Here is a 20,448-nt window from a genome sequence, read left to right on the forward strand (position 1 = left end):
TAGCCATCAGTACTCCGAGCCCTCCCTCAATTGTCAGAATTTATTCTTGTAGTTTACTAACATATTTTATTTTAAAGCTGATTAGCAGGTTAAAAACCAAGGGAGATATAGGCGAGTATTTTTATATAACAAATTTGTCAGCATCATGGCACGCTGCCTACTATGCAAAGTCTTTGAAACCCAAATACATTACGGCTTGTGAGTAGAGAAGATTTCTGTGCAGAAGCTCATCGTCACTGCCACTAAGTCATCTGGTTTTCAAACCAGTTTCAACTAGGCAGGTGAAACGTTGCATAGTTGCGCCATTAATGAACTTCTTGATAAAATAAAATCTACTCCTGGAGACGTTAGATTCATGTAGCAAACATTGAAGACCAAGACATGGCTGAGAAGTGCTAATGGTACCAAGAGACAGCCCACACTGCCTTAGGAAAGAGCGAGCGTTGTTGTAAAACTAGGCTTCAGATAAAGCTACTTGGCAGAAAGACATACATAGAAACCACCCCAAACCTCCCCTGGGGAGCCATGGGAGGAGTCAAAGGGAAGGAGGGAGGGGAACGGGACCAAGGAGAGGGGTGAGCACAGAATGGGAGATAATCAGGCTCGAAATGTTTAATTGACTTATTGAGCTCTCTGGCAAGCTAAGTCACTAGGAAGCCTGCAGCAGTTTGGCTGGCAACGAAGAAGTGCATGTGGGCACCAGTGATGAGAGGCCTCCTGGGGGAAGGGAAATCAAAACATATCCTTACCCTCTCTTGTTTGAAATCTGCAAAAGCACCATCTGCATATTTCTGCTTGCTCAAAAGCTGTTTCCTCCTCTCCTGACGTTTGGCACGCTTCTGGAATTCCTCATTGTGAATGTTCAAGTGTGAGGTCAGCTCGGCTGTGCTTTGCAGTTTGCTATCACAGTGCTTACACTGGTAGGTGGAGTTCTGCAAGCGGGGGCCGTTGCCCAGAATGATGAAGTCCCTCTTTAGGTCCCGACTGTGGTGGTCAGTGTAATGCATGCACAACAGCTCTGCAGTGCTAAAGGACAGCTTGAAGCATTTGATGCAGCGGAACGGGAGCCACTCGATTTCCTGAGCTTCACCCTCCACCTCGGCTTTCTCAAAGCTGCCTCTCTCCTCTTCTTCCATCAGCGTGGGCTTCTCATGCTCATCTGCATAGACGGCTGTGAAGTAGCCCCCCAACTTGCTGGCGTGCTGCTTCTTTGGGAACACCCCTGGGTGGCGTTTCATGTAATGGGACACGATGCCCTTCTTGCTGAAAGACTGGAAAGAGCACAAGGAGCACTTTTTCTTCTCCACTGCCCGCCGGAGTTCCTCGCTCAGCTGAGGGGAGTCGTCCTTGGGCGGGGATGGGATGATCACTTTATTGGGCTTGTCGCTGATGGTCCTGGAGGCTGCCAGGCAGTGAGTGTAATACGCATCAATGTCGTGGCGCTTCTGGTAATGGGCTGCCAGACCTTTGCGGATGGGGTTGGTGTAGGCACACAGGGCACACTTGAAGAGGTTGTTCTTGCCTTCTGGCTGGGCGCGGACATTATTGTGCTTGATGCGGTAGTGCCTGGCAATCCCCTTCCTTGTGGAGCAGAAGTACTTGCAGAGCTGGCACCGGAACACAGTGTGGGAGACCAGGTGGGAGGTAGAGAAGTGAGAAGTAGACACGGGCTCCTCTCCCACCTCCTCCTCAGTGATGGAGACTTGGGAGGGGCTCACACCAGTGGTCATCTCGGGCTCGAGGGGGACTGGCAGCTTCGGGGGCGACTGGGAAAAGACATCAAATTCAGGTTGATTGTGATACTTCTCGTAGTGGATTTTCAGTTTCTCCAAAGTGCCGTGTGTGTACGGACACAGTTTGCACCGGTAGGCGCCGTACCCTTGCTTGAAGATCCTGCTCGTCTCCTCCACGTCGTTCTGGGATATGTCAGCGGACTGCTCTACGTCGTGCACAAAGTCCTCAGCGGTCACCTTGACGGACGGGTGTCGCTTCTGGTAGTGGGTCAGTACGCCATGGATGCGGGTGTTGATGTATGGGCAATGCCTGCATTTGTAGACGGCACCTGGGTTGATGTCAATGTCCTGGGCAAAGTCAGCAGCCTTCACTTTCATGCCAGGGTGCTTCTTCCCATAATGAGTGAGAAGGCCATGCAAGTTGTTATACTCAGATTGGCATACCGTGCACTGGTATGGGGTAGAGGATATGGCGGGGTTGGCTGAAGCTAGCTGCAGGCTTTTCTCAGGGGACAGTCTTGCATCCTCTGGACATTCAGCTTCCTGCTCTGGGAGAGGGGTGGGTATACTGTTTTCACAATTCACAGGGCCTGCCAACTCTTCAGATGAAAGAATGGGCTTCTCCACAGCATCCTTGTCCTTGATGATGTCCAGCAGCACTGACTCATCACCATTCATGGCCCAGGGGTGGAATGCTTGGTAGTGATTAGTGATGTCCCAGATGGAGACAGCTTCAAAAACACAGTCCCTGCATCTGTAGGTTTTGGCTTCGGCTGGCATTGTGAGAGAGGGAGGGGATGGGTCTGGCCCAGCCCACAGTTTAGTAGCCATGTAGGTGTAATCAACATAGTGTTCTGGATGCCTCCGTTGGTAATGCAGGAGCAAACCGTTGGGCTCCGTATGGGAGTAGATGCACCACTCACAGTGGTAGCCAGCTTCTATCAAGCCATCTAGAAATGCCCATCGCATGATGGACGTAACTGTGGCTTTCAGGGCGGGGTGGTCTTTCTTGATATGCTTCCTCAGTGCATAGAAGTAGGGGGAGGTATATGAGCACTGCCTACATTTTAGTGCTCGGAGTTTCGTTTTGTCCCGCTCCAGATTAGAGGGGGAGACAAGCACGCAGCTGGCAGGCTTCTTCTGATTTCGGTCGCAGAGGCTTCGAATGGTGGCTGTATGCTGCCGGATCACGTCTGCATTGGCCTTGAAGTCTCGGTGCTTCTTCTGATAATGAATGAGTACCCCTTTGACCGTCCGGTTCCCATAATCACAGTGCTGGCAAAAGAACATCTCATTCTCCACAGGAGGGCCATCTCTCTCAGAGCTGCTTCGGTTCAGCTGTTGTATGGGGGCAGGTGGCCGGGGGGAGCCTTGGGGCCCTTCGACCCCTCTCATCATTGCAGCTGTGGGAGGAGCCTGTCTGATATATTTGGCAGTAACCTTTATTTCTGGGTGTCTTTTCTGGTAGTGGACAAGCACTCCCACAACTGACCGATTGCTGTAGGAACAGTGTTTGCAGTAGTAAAGCTCAGTACTGAGGTCTGGTGGCGGGGGTTGTGGGGGGGGTGGGGAACCCATGTTGGACATTTTGGGAGACATTGGAGCACCCACCTCAAATGATAATTGAGAAAGGGCAGAGCCCCTGTCCACAGACACCATTCGCATAGTTTTCTGGATCCTAAAGTAGGAAGCCTTTTCTTCGGGGTGTTTCTTCTGATAATGAACCAAGACAGAATGCATGTTGGGGCTTGCAAACGAACAAACATCACAATCATAAACAACAACAGTGTTGACCAAAGGGTCCTTCTGATTTTCACATTCAGGAGTAAAGGTCTTAGAAGGAGTGTTTTTGTTGAACGTAGCTGGCAAACCACCACCACGAGCCACAGGTGTGGAAGTCGCCATGTTCTTGGGAGCCGAATTCAGAATCTCCCTCAGGGTCTGGGATTCCGTATTCAGCCCTTCCTGCTGCTCCACGACATAGCTTGAAAATATCATCGCGTTGTTGATCTTCACCGTGGGATGCATTCTTTGGTAATGTGGCATCAGGCTTCTAACATTCGGGCTCGTGTATGAACAAAACCGACACCGGTAGATCAGGTCCGAGTGATCAAAGTTGAGTACATTCATGGCTTCTGGGTGGTGTTCGCCATAATGCTGCTGGAGATCTTCGAAATTGGTGTAATCGATGTAGCATTCCAGGCACCTGTACACTGCACTATGATCGTTGGGGTCCAAGATGTACCTAAAGCTGAATTTAATGTATGGGTGCATTCGTTGGTAGTGGGTGCTAACACTCCGGGCAGATTTGTTGTTAAAGTCACAGTGTTTACAATAGTAAAGCCTTCCAGAGTCACCAAAGTCTGTGTTTTCATTATTGTGCTCAGTCCCATAGATGGGATTTTGGGTATTCAGCAGAGCAGTATTGGAAACTTGGTGATCTTTCAAGTTTGTTGAGGAGCCGTAATAATCCTCTTCATCTTCAGAAAGGGTGAGCTCAATCTCAGCCCCATTGGTGGCATTGTAATCGTGGGTGATGTTTCTGAAGTTGGGCTCCTTCTGGGGCTCACTGGTATCTCTTGCCCATATCTGTTGGGCAGAAAAGGAAGTGGGAACCTCTATGATGGGTTCTGTCGGCTCTTCCTCCCTGTCCAACTCAACCTCTATCTCGACTTCGTTGTCTTCCTCTTCCTCCTCATCATCCTCAACATTGATCACTGCATCTTCCTGCTGTTTGGTTTGGTTAATTTTGCTCTGAAGGTTGCTTGCTATCTCGTCAATCCTGGTTCTCTTCTTCACAGGTGACAAATCTAGGGGAAAGTCATTGGCGAGCTTCCTAGAGGCCTTAGCTACAAAATTGTTCTTGGAGGACAACCCAAGAATTGAGGTCTGACTTTTCTTCACAGTGTTGCTGGAAGAGGGGTGGCTGTCTGTCTCGTTTTCCAATGGTAGGCTTGAGGGCTGCCCCTCGAATTTTGGCAAGTTGTCACAGAATGAATGTTTATGCTGCTGATGGACTCTTAGCCCTTTCAGAGTTGTGGTGGAGTAATTACACATGGTGCATTTGTACGGATGCAGAGGTGCGGCTTGTGTGGGTGGCTGTGGCTGCTGCGTTGGTGGTGGCTGTGTTTGTGGCTGGGGTGGCACCTGATGTGGTGGCTGCAGCTGTGGTGGCTGTGGCTGCTGCAGTGGCTGTGATGGTGGCGGTGGTGGTGGCGGTGGTGGTGGTTGCGGTGGCTGTTGCTGCTGCAAGGGATCCAACATGACTCCTGACTTTCTACCATTGATGCTTGAGCTCTCATAAGACACCACACCTTCATTCAGTGAGGAAGAAACGCTTTCACTCTGGGAATTCACAGCATCCCAATCTGACGTTGTACCCGTGTGACACTGTTTGTGAGCCCCAAGTTTCAACGAGCTCTTGCAAGTAAACGGACATTCGTCACATTTGTAGACAGCTGTCTTTCCAGATAAGTGGATGTTTTCTATGTGACGAGAGATGCTACGTCGATGCATGGTGAGGAAAGGACAAAAGGGGCACTGGAACCTATTCATGAATCTTCTAAATGGAATCCCCTTGGTCTCCAATAATTTGTTGCCATCTGAGCCCATCAGCTGCTCTACAGACAGGCCTGATGTCTGGTGATCCATAGCACTTAAACCATTCTCACTGTCTATTTCATTTAACTCTTCATCAGAACTAGAGTCATTTAGCATGCTGTTAGTTTCCAGGTCAGCAGAAGAATTGGTCATGTCAGTCATTCCATAACGGGATCTCTCTACCAAGTTAACTAGACCAGAATTGTGAGGTGACTTCGGCTTCATCTGAGGGTAAGACATGGGCGAAAACTTGGAAGCTGAAGAAGAATTGGGTCTCATGATGGAGTTGCCCATGGAGCCCCTGAAGTTGGAGACGGTGGTATTGGGTATCTCCCGGCTTGCAGCATTCATGGTCAGATAGGTGGAGTTGGAAGTGGGGCTGGGGGCACTCTTGCTCGGCACATCAGGTAGATTAGTTCCTTCTTGTTGCTGTCTGAGACTGGAAAGGATCTTGACCATACTGCGGTGTTTCTTCATCATGTGGTCACACCAGCGTTCTCGGCGGGGGGTCTGGTAGCTGCACCACTCACAACAAAAGTTGCCTCGAGATTTGGTCAAAGGCTTGACCATAGACTCTAAGATGCTGCGCTCCACAACCTCTGCTGGCAGTTCCTTGCAGGGGTCCTGCAGGGATACAGGCGGAACCACAGGGTCTGGCATTGGAGCAGGAGCAGGTGGGGGAGCAGTGGTCTCCTTCAAATTGTTTTTGTGATACATCTTCTGATGCTTAATTATTCTTGCCCTTCTTGGTGACTTGTATGTGCAAAACTGGCAAGAGAAGACCTTTCCAAATCCCTCGTGCATCATGATATTATAATTTAAGGATCCCGGGACAGGGGGTCCTGATGAACTCCCTTCAGCTTGAGCTCCATGGACCTTTCTAGTGTGTTCTATGAGGAGGTTTTTTGACCTGAAGTAGCGTACACAGAACTTGCATTGAAAAAACTTGTTTGTTGGTTTGGGATTAGCGGCAATATGCTGACCATAATATCCTGAACTGTGGCCATAGTAACCTCCGGTCCCCAATGCAGTTGCATTTTGACCTAAAGAAAAAGCATAAGGAAAGTGACAAAGCAAAAGATAATTAAAATATCCAATCATGCAAATCAGTATCATTCTAATTATTCTCCGTTACTAAACATCACATGCAAAAGGCCTGAAGTCTCAAGATGAGGCCTTGAAGAGTATTCACAAAGCATCAATGAAGATATACGTACTGCACATTCTCATGGATAAAGATGCAGTGTACAGCTTTAGGTATTCTCCTCATCGCCATAAATGAGCCACACAGCTACAAAAATACAAGTTTCATAACTTGTACTACTTTTTCTAGAACTTTCCAAGCAACTACCTTGTTCTCCAAATTAAAAGGTAGGATATATGAGGGAGCTTTTGAAAAGATAACAACCTAAGATACTCAAGAAGAGATACATGACGCCCAAACCACAAAAATGGCTAGCAAAGCACAAGAAACTCTGCAAAAGCCACGTATATTAAGAACCATGGCTACAGGCTAAAAGGAAACGAGAGCAATTAAAATACATCAGCCGTGCCAAGTTTAGTATAGATTTACCTGATAAATCTTCTGCAATGGCAAATTCATCCTTTATAGAAGAAAACTCCACCTCTGTCTGATTACTGGCGTTCATGGACCCACATCGTGGCTCATTCACATTGTCCTCAGCAACATCAGTTGGCTGCAGAAATGCCGTGTGGACATCCTGAATGTGTGCCTTGAGATCTTCATAAGATGGGGCTCTGAAATCACAGCCATCACACTGAAGCACCTCCATGATCTGGGACTACCCTCTCACATTAGGAACCTGTGGCAGAAGTCAGAACAAAACATCTTAAGGAATGCACTAATCGCATACCTCGAGCTGATGGGGCTGTACATCCATTAATGGGAAAAAATTCCAGTATTAGTAGATTTCTCTTATTGGAATTTGCCAATTGGAACACTGGCTAAAGAGAGGCAATCAGACATAATGGAGATGATGTCCTTGACCTCATAACTTCAAAGAAGGAAAAATACCAGATAAACATTTTCTAGCATGGTATGTCTTCCAATGCCATTTGTCAAGGAAATGCTTAATACTTCAAAAGTTTTAGAAGTTTCTGAGCTTCTCCACTGAATCCAAATTTCTTGGTAACTTAATGTTGGCTTTGGTTCTGCCTTGGACTCATTTTCTTTTTAAATTGGAACCATCTCAAAAGTAAAGAGGATGTCCACACAGAAGAAAGGGAAAATTTCAGCCTTCATTAGCTGTTTATTTAGTATTATTACCTTGGTGTTTTATCACCAAATAGTGAAATAGTATTTAAATCTTGGGAGTGGAGGTAGAGCATTTTTATTGTAGCTTTTCTTATTTTAATAACTTTGCTGATATTGGGGTGCACCTCTCTTTCCTCCCTTCTCCAAATAGTTTAGTTGTGGGTTTTTTTTTCCATGAGCTAAATGACTATTTGCTCTTTTACTACCTACCAATTATAACCTAACAGCTTCTTCAATCTAATTAGGTCATAAAATATTCCTCATGAGGTTTTCAGACAACCAACTTTGGATGACAATCCAGTTTCTGTTTAAAGTTGCACCTTGGCACCTCAATTTGCACGAAGACAACAGAAACTTGCATTTTTGAAGAAGGGCTTCTAAGTCATGACTTTATCTTTTTCCACTTCTTTCCTTTACAAACATGAAGTGCATACCTGGATGCAAAAAGTTGTGAAGCTGCCATGGAATAAATCAAAACTTGCCCAGCTACCTTCATTCTGCTATTTACTGTGTGACTGAAATATACAGAAAGCTACACACTAACTCAATGGAGAGTCCCACCATCAAGAAGTCAAAATGTATTAGAAAGGTGGAGTCCTTCCTATCTTAATGTATATCCTAAGTTGAGATACCCTGTTATTATCTAATGAGTAAGTTACTTCAGTAAGATCATCACAAACTCTACTGAGTCATTGTAATCTAGAACCAGATGTCCAAGAACTAACGCTGTAGCCAATGTATTTTATGATGTAATACTCTATACTTTTACTGTAAAAGATAAATTTTTTCTGCAGGAACAAAAAAGTCCAGTAATAATACATCAATGTAGTGAAAGGAGCCATCACGCAAAGATTTTCTATCAAAGAATGCTCCTCCTGATCGCCTGCTAAAATAACTTCTGGCAAGTCCAGTTCTGGACAGACGGAGCTTGCAGAGTGAGCTGCAGATATTTACCTCCTCTTCTTTCACCCAGCAATTTATCCTTTTTCAATAAACATTGAACTGTGCACCAGACTCTTTTCAGCTAAGTCTCAATATTCCAGATACACAAGCTTTTATGTCTAAGCACCAACCCAAATTGTGTGGAAGAGGTTGCTATCAGCTCTGGATCAAATTACAGCAGTCACTGAGGCCCCACCCCACTTCTCCTTTCGCACAGTCCATTAGACCTGAAAACAAATTTTTCCATGGTGCAGACAACTCCTGCATTTAGAACACTTCACAGAAAAAAGCAGATCATCCAGTGTGCACTCCCCATCCCCCAAGCTTAGTCCTTTCATCTCAGCCAAACAAGCCACAGCTCTGCTGAATGTGTTTATCACACTTTCAAGAGATATGAGCTCCTGCGTCACTGAAGCTCTAAGACTCACTAAGCTGCCCTAGTCCTCTGAGCTTCAGGGGCAGCCATTTTAGCTCAGAGCTTCTCCTGCGTGCACAACATGGCTTCTCCTGGATTCTGCTAGGCTAACAATCAGAAATGAATGCTAGAAGAGCAGGCTGGGCTCCTCCTATGCTCTTCTCTTCCCAACAAAGAATTAACTGTTTTCATTTCTCTCCGAAAAGCAGCACCTTTCTCCTCCTCAAATGTCATTCACCAAGATCTCCAAAGGTTCTTTTATTCCATGATTGATATGCTGGTTTGTTAGTCCCAGCAGAGCCCTGGTCAGAGCAGGATGACCCTGGGCCAGATCCTGTTCTACACCAGGATTTAGGGGTGCAGTGGGGGGACCTCCAGAATGCCTTGGCTTCTTGGAAGTCGTCCTTCCACACACAGAAGACATACCATCCGACTCTGCTTGCCAGATTCCAAAGTCTAATGACCTTTGTTAATCACCAGCCAGTCTGTCTGCATCAGCAGACCCTGCCAACAGACACACCCTTCAACACAAAGGCTGTAGCTATTCCTTTTAAAGGAGGTTCTCTGAAAGCTCCATTGTGTAGCAGAGAGGAAAACAAAATCTCTTCCCTTCAAAACTTCAAGCCTTTAGAAATAATGCAACAAAAGCCTTTCTGCTGTGTGTCTTTTGGAAAGTTTGAGCCTGATTTGCACAACATCAACAGAAGTTACGGTTCTGCAGAAGGAAAGCAGGGCACCTTCGGCATTAAGTCATCCACCTAAAGAAGAAATTCATCTCTCTATGTAGTTCTCTAATATCTTGGTGTCTTCTGAAGCTATTATCAAGGATGCTAACTTCACTGGACACAAACATAAACTAACAATCTCCTTGTTCTGCTACAAAGGAGATAAAAGGTTTATGAGATCAGAAAAAGAGCCACTAATTTGGAAAAAGAAGAGATGATGAAAGTGATTTCCTAATGGGTTCTAGCTTTAATGTTGTTGCAGCCTCTGCCTCAAAAATAGCTCAGAGCCTTAGAAGAGGTTAATCTCCAGGCCGCTGAGAGAACCAGCATCAGGTAGAGCTGAATGGCCTTCAATTTCATGTCTGCACCAAGTACTGAAAGGAGGATGTAGCCTACTTTGAAAGCCATCTTGCCTTTGTGTACACATTTCTCCTGAAGATGCTGACAGAAGAAGAAAACAGAAGTTGCTGGCATGGCCCAATCAAAGAGACAGAAACTTGATATGTTTATGAGATGGTGCATGGGCACATGTGCAAAAAGTGACAGCAAGTGGAGGGGAAGAGAGTAGGGAAGGACAGAGACAAAAACACACTGGACATGAAGATGACCCATTCATATGTTTTTGTAGCAGATGGTAATCCTCTAAGAAACCAAAACTGAGAAAAAAAAAAAGATGAGAAATAAGCTCTGCATATCTATTTCATCAATCCTGAAGAGCAGCAACCCTAAGAGGCTAATGTAGTCACTGATCTGCCATAAAATTATGATTTTAAGTTAAAAGCTTTGATCTCATATCTATTTACTTCATTTAATAATACTATGATTATGAAATTAGCGATATTTTTTCTCACCAAAATCAGCAAAATCAAAAGAGGAAGTTTCTGAACTAACTAAAAAGAGTCTATTTCAAAAGGTCATGAGATCAATCTACATATCAAACAAGCACCCCTGTCTTCTACCCCAGATATATGTCCAGGCCCTTCAAGGTCAAATAGACCTCAGATGCTTAGACTTTAAACACCACCCATCATGATCCCTGCAAGGTGAACACAGATTCATTCTAAAGTAACTGGCACCTAATGTGACTGGTCCTCCTAACATGAAACCCTTAGACCATCCTAATTAGTCATTGCCTTTAGTACTACTTATTCGTTGCTGGTTTGTTCAGTTTGCCTTTACAGTTTGAAGGATTTCAAAATGTGGGGTTTTGATGGGGAAACCCAAAATCCAATTGTTTATGTTTGACAAACTCTTGAAGATACAAAGAACATCCAGAGATGATGTCAAAGATTTGAAACATATATACAGAAATGGGGAAAAGTAAATTATGGACAAAGCTTGCTCATTTTCAATCTTAAAAACATCAATTTTAATTTATACCACCTGCCCACCTACTTTCTGTGCTCAGAATTCCAGGGATCCATTATGCCTCAGTTTTCCCTCCTGTGAAGGAGGAAGGAGACAAACCACAGCTTCATCATCCATGCTTCCAACTCACTGGTCAGACGTAACTGGAGCGGGGAGGTGTTCACATTGTACAGCATTCTTACAGGCCCACCACCATCACTTGGTCCAGGTCAGCTTGGCAAACACTGCTCTTTAGTTTGAGGGCCCAGGAGCATAAATGTGGTCCTCAAGTCAAAATCCCAGCTCTCTTCAGGAAGTGATCAAATTAAAAGGCATAGGCCTTGCCTGGATCTAACCTGTTCTCTAACTGAAGGACTGCAGCCCAGAAATAAAGCTGTGAAGCACCACAGCCATGTGATTCAGTAGCAACTAATTATAACCTTCAAAGCCTTTGAGAAATAGAACCAGAAACACCATAAGGTGCTTTTCCTCTGTCCACTCCAGAAACCTAGTTTCATTTATAAGACACTAAACTTCCCAGTTCTCCTCAATCATAATTCTAATAAAAGGCTCTCATTAGCACCTGTTGTTTGAACTCTTCTTAGTTTTCTTTGTTATGAATGGAAAAACCAATTATCCAAGGACAGGTAATAGAATATGTAAATTCTGGAATAGTTCAGCTAGAAAAACAGAAAAATCAAGAGACTAAAGATCATTCTAAAAAATGTATTTGCAGATCAGAAATTGTTGATATGCTGAGGTCAAAGAGTTGTGATGTGTATTGGGAGGTTAATATTTTTAATTGCAAGCCCCAGGACCTTAAGATGAAAAATGATTTTTTTTTTTAAAAAGGCACTAGTAAACTTATAAATGTTGGGTTGCTATTCTTAGCAAGAAGGGCAGTTCCATATCACTACAAATCATTTACACTTGTTATGGCTGAAGTGGAAGTTCTAATAATTTAATAATCATTTAAAGCATCTTTCCAAAGAGTAATGACCTGAAAAGTTGAGGTGAAATCTCTTTCAGGAACAGTAGTTATGGAATCAAAACTACAAATGCAAATACAGAATGTGTAAATATATATATATATATACACACACACACATAATTATATATATAATTAATTACATACAGATATATGTAATTAATTTTCTTGATTTAACTTTAACTCACATATGGGCATATGCCCTCCAAATTTAACAAGAGCTGGGGCAGAATCAGTTCTTTTCTGAATAAATACAAATGATATAGGTACTGTCTCCATGTTATAGTATAAAAAAATAAACCAGCAGGCAGGGCGCGGTGGCTCACGCCTGTAATTCCAGCACTTTGGGAGGCCAAGGTGGGTGGATCACGAGGTCAGGAGTTTGAGACCAATCTAGCCAACATGGTGAAACCCCGTCTCTACTAAAAATAAAAAAAATTAGCCGGGTGTGGTGGCGGGCGCCTGTAATCCCAGCTACTCAGGAAGCTGAGGCAGAGAATTGCTTGAACCCGGGAGAAGAAGGTTGCAGTGAGCCGAGATCGCGCCACTGCACTCCAGCCTGGGTGGCAGAGTAAGACTGTTTCTCAAAAAATAAATAAATAAATAAATATAAAAATAAAAAAATAATAAACCAGCAAAATAAACCAACAAGCAACTTCCAACAACAAGCTACCTCCAACAATCCCATAGCATTTGGTACTACTATAGATTCTGGCTCACCATGTGGTCTTCAAATGTCCTATCAAATGTTTATACTGTTTGCTACATGATCTAAGCAGTTCTGTGTACTCTTGACAATTCACCACACTAATGAAAGGTTTAACATATCAGGGAGGATAAATAATTAAGGAATTCAGAAGGGAGACACAGCTGTTCTTCAAAACCAAATTTTCAGAAGAGAAAGGATTAATTTGCAATCACATATGTAACCCCCAATATGAGACTGAATTTAAATAGTAGCAGGGAAATACCATGAGACCAAGTCCTGCCAATGCATGTGGCCTCTGTTGTATACAGTTGGCCTGTTCCATCTGTGGGATCTTGTACATAAGCACAAAGTCTGAAGCAGGCAATTTGCAGATTAATAACCCAATCACCTACTGGCCAAGGATGCTAGCCTTCAGGTTACTTTTTATTTTAGGTTTGCTCTCCTGCATAAAGTTTTCAAGTACTGCAGAGTATGCTGGAGTACTATTTCTTAATAGATGCCTTTGGGATCATCATTAAAATGAAATGAGCATCTAGGGATGTAATCCAAGTGGCTAAAAATGTTGGATATGTAAATAAGAAGTGATTCCGGCTGAGTGACCTGTTATGAAAGCAGGTAGTAAGTGTCTCATACAGAAAGAGATACTACATACCTTCTGGAGAATTCATGCATTCCTTTGCAATGATATAAGGCTAATTGAGGCCAACAGGCCAATAGGCAGTCTGCCGGCTCTCCTGTCCGTAGAAAAGGAAGCGTGTGATTTGAATAAGGAGATAAAAGGAGAGAAGGGACAAGAAAAGAAAGGGAGGAAGCAGGCTGATATCTCAGTAGCTTTAGACTTCATTGTCTGTAAAGGGGAACTTGCAGTTCACTGGATAATTCTAATTCTGAGAAGAGTCTTGACAATTTTCTTGAGATGTGGTTTAGAAACAAAACAAAACAAAATGAAGACGCCTCCCCCTCACTGAAATTCTCAAAATGCAACCATGATAAATGAGATTCCAGCTCATCATGTCCCTTCAAATGATGGGAATCCATTCTTGGTGCCCTAAGAATGAGTAAGTGAGAAATAATAAGTATTGAGGAATTCTCTGAAATGTCATGGGTTCACGAGGAAGTTCCTTGGAAACTGCAGCTGTTCTTGCCCTTGTACTTAGAACAACAGATAACTGATTTCTCCCCTCCAGAGCTAAACATCGCCCAAACAGCAGAGACAGAAAATCACGGTGTTGCTTTATCGACTCTTCAGAATGCTGGCTGGGTTGCTACAGACACTTTTCACACAAGAACTCTCATTATAAAAATTGTAAAATTAAAGGGAAGTTGCAGATATGCTGCTGGGTCTTCATTACAGAACTGATTAAGACGCAGAGTAAGCAGAAGCTGCAGTAAAAGTCATCTTCCACATCGTGAAAGACAAAGACATGAATTGAGAACTTTCCCTGGGGGCTGGTCAGCCTGACTGACCTTGGGCCTTGGGTGTGTCTTCATGGCCCAAAGTGTTTGTGGCTCACAAGATTCAGCCAAACATACCAAGTCTCAATTCTACAGATTCAGTGAATGAATCCAGAAACCATTTTTAACAACTTACCTTGTTTTCTATTACTATGCAAAGAAAAAAAATGATGTATGGCCATTGGCTTGCGGAGGGTGTGAGGAAGTTTTGCTGAAATAACTTCTTTTATCTGGGGAAAATCTCAATCTAATCTCCCTGAGACTTGCTCACTTTTGTATGCTCATCATTTGCTCAAAAAATTCAGACAATTCACTTGCTTTAGACAAGAATGATTCTGAGCCTGCCTCCATCAGTGGCAGCCCCTGATGTAATAACCCTTCCAGTCTATTTTCTTATAGCAGACAAAACTGATTACCTAAGTCTGGCACCTGGATCTGTCTGTCTGTGTGTCTTTCTCCAAACCATGGTTTCTAATATAACTACCCTGTGAGGATGAAGTCCTAAACCCCTGCTTTCTGAAAAGGCAAACAGTGCCTGAGCCTATATAGACCATAAATGCTTTCAAGTCCTCCTACTCAAGGGGACTGTGATTTTTTGTTTTCCTCTTCTTGACTTCTGCCTGTAGCAGAAGTCAATAGAAGGCTGCCCTTCTTATCAAACTAACCAACTGGCCCATTCAGATCCATTAGTTTTCCTACCTTTGCTTCAACAAATTAATGCAACCTTATAGCAGGAGAAACATCCGTATGTGTTTCTATATGGGACTGGAATATACCCCAAAATTAGAAATTTTCTAAAAATGAAAGCCAAGAAATTTCTTTTCTCTTGCAATCCCCAATATACTTTTAGCAAGTAAGTTTATTCCTAAAACTTCTTACATCCCAAGAACCAAGCAGAAAGCTTAGACATTTATCCACCAACACAACAGTAGACTTTATTACCAGGTGAAAACACTACAGTGCTCAGTTAAGGAGCCAAGCCTCACATTCCATATATCCTTAATGATAAATCCCACTTTTGCCCGACAAGTTAGGTTTTTCAGCATATCCACTGTTGAGCTGTTTCAAAAAAAAAAAAAAAAAAAAAAAAAAAGGCATACAGAAATGCCTATCCAGCCATTAAGGAATTTGTTCTCAGGTCACTAAAACCAAAAAGCGACAGTAGGTCTGATGTCTCTGCCTGCCATCTTCACCTTGAGAGCAAGTCTTTTGAGGCCCTTACTTTGATCATTTTGTTAAATGAAGAGATTAGATCATGATGTTCAACCTTTTTGTACAAAGGACCTGTTTCACATGATTTTCTTCTCATATTTTGTAAGATATTTTTTCCTGATTAAATTCATTCCCTTACATTTTATTATTCAGAGACATACAAATGCCAATCTTCATGTGACTGCCTTCTTATAAATTAAATCCAGGGCCTTTCCTTGACAACTCTATCTTAGCCACCACTCCCAAACCCTACAAAATCTACAAAATTGAAACCCCTACTCACAACACCAACCCACACACAGTTTCTCTCTACCACAATACACTACTTTATTTCCTTCACTATTGGCATGACCCTTGTTTGTTTGTGGTCTTTTCTTCCCACCAGAACACAAGTACCCTTAGAAGGACTCTAGGTCTGTCTGGCTCACACTGGGATCTTCAGCCTTGGGAACACTCAGTGTACTCAACAGGTACTCAGAAATATGCGTTGAATGAAGGAAGGAACAAATGAATGAACTAGAGCTTCTGAATGATAGGATTCCAACCAACCAAAAAAGACTGGTCTTGAGTGTTAGATGACTCTACTAACTGTGTTGTCATAAAGCAGTAGTCCCAACGAGCGGTAATTTTATTCCCTGCTTGCCCCAACTTGGGGCTGTTTGGCAGTATCTGCAGGCAGTTTTAGTTATCACACCCAGCATCTGTGGGTAAAGGTTAGGGATACTGCTAAGCATTCTACAATGCACAGGACAGCCCCCACGACAAAGAATTATCTAGCCCCAAATGTCAATAGTGATGAGACTGAAAACCTAATGATCTCCAGGTATTTTCATTCTCTGCATATAACCCACCTGTCTTTAGAGGCCCTTTATGGGGTCCTGGCTGGGGAGTCTCTGCATCCCTAGAGGGTCAACAACCTGGGAGAGCCCAGGTCCAAGATTTTATAATTGTGTGTTTCTAAATGATCTTAACAGCCCTCATGCTATATGATATCACGATGAGTTTTCAGTTTTATTTTTCTAATTTGGGTATCTTACCAAAAATCTCTCCAGAAAAAAAAAAAATCCAAGGCGAAGGCATGTGACTGGTCTGTCTTTCCTAGTGATACGGCCCTTGTATCACCCTTGCACAGTTGATAATCCTGTGAGTTTTGTAAGGGGCAAATGTCATTAAAAATGGTCAAGTCAGCTGGGCACAGGGTCTCATGCCTGTAATCCTAGCACTTTGGGAGGCTGAGGCGGGCTGATCACTTGAGGTAAGGAGTTCGAGACCAGCCTAGCCAACATGGTGAAACCTCTTCTCTATTAAAAGCATACACAAAAATTAGCTGGGCTTGGTGGCAGGTACCTGTAATCCCAGCTACTCGGAAGGCTGAGGCAGGAAAATTGTTTGAGCCTGGGAGACAGAGGTTGCAGTGAGCTGAGATCATGCCACTGCACTCCAGCCTGGGTCACAGAGTTAGATTCTGTCTCAAAAAAAAAAAAAGTTAAGTCTTTAGCATGTGGCCTCTGACTAAAATTTCTGTGAAAAACAATGCATATGTTCTCCTCTCCAGTGTGTAAAATCTTCTTTCAAAGTGACAGGGCCCCAGGCTACTATAAGTCACTCTTCAGAGGACAAGTAAGGCGTTCTTTTTTATTCTTATATCCCCAGGGCCCGGCATACGTCTGGCTCTGATGAGATTTGGGCTATGAGTACTAACTGTATGCAGGCCTGCTTTCCAGGAGAAAATTAACCAGTGGTACCAAATCGAACTAAATGTTCAAGAAACTAAGGAATTCCAGAAAGCATCCATGAACAGAAAAACAAAACAAAACCTAGTGCTTATGAAGCTAATGGAGCCACATCACAGTGGTTAGTTGACTACTGAGACACTAGCAATTCTAAGTCTCCACTAGCAATTCTAAGTTTCCACTTGTCCGTGAGTTTAAAGTAAATGACCATCCTCCTTTTCCTCATCATCCATGGAGAAGCTGCCTCTGGCTGCATTGTTCCACCTATGTGTTTATAACACTGCTAAGCTACCCTGAACTGATGTGACACCTGGAGTCATCACCTGACTACACTTGAGACCATTTGGTTGCCTTCCCTCCACAAAGCCTTTTTTATTCTTGTTTGCAAAGAATCCTGGAAAGCCTGAGGAACAATTCTGTCCTATAGCTCAAAACTGTATAAACATTTTCAGTGGAGGGAGTGTAACAAAATTAGGTAGAAACAGAATTTTTTCTTCTTAGCTTCCCTGAAAAATATTGAAGTATTATTTGTGCCTTCCTTAAGTCAAAGAGAAGACTCTACTCTAAAAGTTAACCATCAATAGGTTCATCATGTCCAATGGAGAGGAGATCTTAAAGACCATATAGTTCAACCTGGTCCAACATCTTCATTTTCCAGAGAGTGAAACTGAAGTCTCAAGAAAAATAACCTGCCCAAGCCTTCTGGCACATGCATTTTCTAAGCCAGAAAAAAAAATCTTTTGAATATCATAATTTGAGACAGGAACTCACAAGTAAAGACACTCCATACGTGTCAGTTGTTCAAAAGTATTCACGCTTAAGGTCCGTGCCCCATATATTCTCAGTAATGAGTCTTCATCAGGGAGGCAGATTTCAGAATAACCACAAGTGTCTCCTCTACCCTGAATTCACACCCAGGAGAGTAACTGAAAAAGTACAAAATGCATTTTTTGCAGTTTGACTATTCACAGAACTTCTTAGGCATGCAAGCAGTGTGTTTATACTTTGGAAACACGTTTGGAAGACTGAAAGTTGCTGACAAAGGTATACACAGAAGAACAAGAGCTATAACACTGAATTATCTTTAGAATCCAACCTTGTGGAGTCGGAACAACATTATGTAGTAAGTTTATGCCTGCCAAATCTACCCCATGAGAAACATCGTCTTGTTTCTTATGGAAAATGTGCACTGCCAACAAAATCACTGAAGAGGCTAGCTGAACGAGCCTTAGGAGGATCTGGACATAGCAGGGTCGGTTCATGTAAAATGGAAAGGAGAAGAGTAGTCAGCCTTACGAATGTCTGTCAAAAAAAGCCAGCCTCTTTGTGGCACATCTAGTGAGTGAATCAGACTAATGATACCAGAATATTGTTCATACTGGATTTCACTTCAAATTATATACTGCATTCTGAAATCAACTGCAACTTGGAATATTTTTCTCTCTTTACTAATATATTAATTTATCTTTATCTTTTATTTCTTTATTTATCTAACTTTATTCCTAGAGGGTATCTATATCCATTTGTTGGATATAAAAAAATCTCAATGTATCAGAAAGTCTGGGAATCATCTTTAACTTTTAAAATATCTTCCCTAAGGGTCCCTTAGAAGAGTCTGTTGATCATTCTGAAGAGAATAGCTTAGATATCAGGAAGATGTTGAGATCTCTATGTTTGTTCATGGTTTTCCTCCATGTAGAACACCTTTATCTGCTTTTGGAAGGTCTAAGTAATTCCCACCCTTTAAGACAGTGGTTCTCAAAGTCTAGTCCCTGGACCAGTAGCATCAGCATCACTAAAGAACTTGTTAGAAATGCAAATTATTAAGTTCTACCCAAGACTTGAATCAGAAACTCTGGTGTTGAGGTCCAGTAATCTTTTTTTACATATTCTCAGGGTGATTCTGAGGCCCAAGCAAGTTTTAAGACCAAGCTCAAGTTTTCCTTCCTGTATGAAACAGTCCCTGAGACCAGCAGCTAGAACTGTGAGCATTCCCTGCTCCACTGCATTGGAGCCCCATTTTAAAATGCTGCCGACTGGATGAATGCAATAATAGCTACACAGTCCTTGAAGAGCACAGGAGACAACTACTGTTTGCAAATATTTAACTTCTTATATAGCAATTAATGAGAAAATACTAAGTTGCCGACCCAGCATCAGAAACTCACATGAGTACACTCATAAAAGACAATTACTGGTCTCGAAAGAATGAAGACTGTGGCTACTCCAAGTGCTGATACTCATACCCACCTCCCTTAAAAACTTCAGAAAGGTTCATGACATGGTGTCCTTGATATTTCTAAAGCAGGACATGGATCCACAAAGGAAAGAATCAGAGTATTTTACCTAGAAAATACTAAGAGTTGGGTAAATCCTCAGGATCCCAGACTCTTCCATGACAGGATGCTTTCATGATAAATAAAATCTTATTAGAAAATACCTCCAAACTTAGAGTGGTTATTTGATTGTTGCCCTAAAGCTATATTGCAAGGCTAAACTCTCAGTTAAGAACCAACATCTGAAGACACAGATATGTCTGGAAATCTCTCAAAAGAAGGATATATGCTTTAGGCTAACCAAAGAAACTTCCAGAAAAAAATGGTGGCTAATTGTCTCACACTGCTAACAAAGGCTTGGCTGGGGAAAAAGAAAAACAAAACATAGACAAAGAAAAAAAGAGTTTGGCCACACCAAACCAATAAACTGACAGGACCCTAGAATCAAAAGCAAGACTTAAAACTTAGAATCATGAAATTCAGAGAGAAAAATTCAACTGTGTCCTGCCCAGGAACCTAGCCAGAACCCTTTTAAATTGCCGAAGGACTACCGAAGCAAGTCAAGCCATCAAGACACAAACTCAGGTTCTAAAAGCAGAATTAAGCAGGGCTTGAGGAGGGGATTTAAAGAGATGGTTCTCTCATTTTTTGAGGGCCAAGAAAAAGTTCTGCTAGTTATGCCCCAAAGACAAATGAGTTATTAAAAAAAAAAAAAAAAAAAAAAAAAAAAAAAAAAAAAACTAAAACAAGGGGTGGAGAATGACAGAAAAATGTAGCATGGAAAAGACCCGTGAAAAAATCTATTTTGAAGGACAGGACACAGAAGAAAATTATATACAACAATTAACGGAGATTCTATGAAAGAAGAGATCAAAGACAAGATGACAAGACATCAGCACAAGATGAAAGAGAGGCTGGCAGTTGAAGAAAGAAAATGATCACAAAAAGAATATCATTGCAGAAGTAATAAATATATTAAAGTTATAAGAGGTAAAATCCACAAATCAAAAACAATGTTGATGATGTGGAAAACAGTCT

At 42.6% G+C, this 20,448-nt stretch overlaps 1 protein-coding gene across 10 annotated transcripts in view; it reads right to left on the reverse strand.

The window, feature by feature from the left end:
- The window catches only part of ZNF462 (zinc finger protein 462), a 152,641-nt gene that overhangs the window by 84,507 nt on the left and 47,686 nt on the right, over positions 1–20,448 (reverse strand). For 9 of the 10 annotated variants that reach the window (XM_055271585.2, XM_063636156.1, XM_055271582.2 and 6 more), the window contains 2 exons: positions 6,907–7,156; positions 750–6,376 (listed from right to left, as the gene is read on the reverse strand). In XM_055271585.2, coding sequence (XP_055127560.1) covers positions 750–6,376; positions 6,907–7,126 — 5,847 coding nt within the window. In that variant the 5' untranslated portion in view covers positions 7,127–7,156. The remainder of the gene's footprint in view (positions 1–749; positions 6,377–6,906; positions 7,157–20,448) is intronic. The other variant, XM_055271588.2, reaches the window with a different exon arrangement.

Source organism: Symphalangus syndactylus, chromosome 3 (assembly GCF_028878055.3).
Source record: "Symphalangus syndactylus isolate Jambi chromosome 3, NHGRI_mSymSyn1-v2.1_pri, whole genome shotgun sequence".
Taxonomy (NCBI): domain Eukaryota; kingdom Metazoa; phylum Chordata; class Mammalia; order Primates; family Hylobatidae; genus Symphalangus; species Symphalangus syndactylus.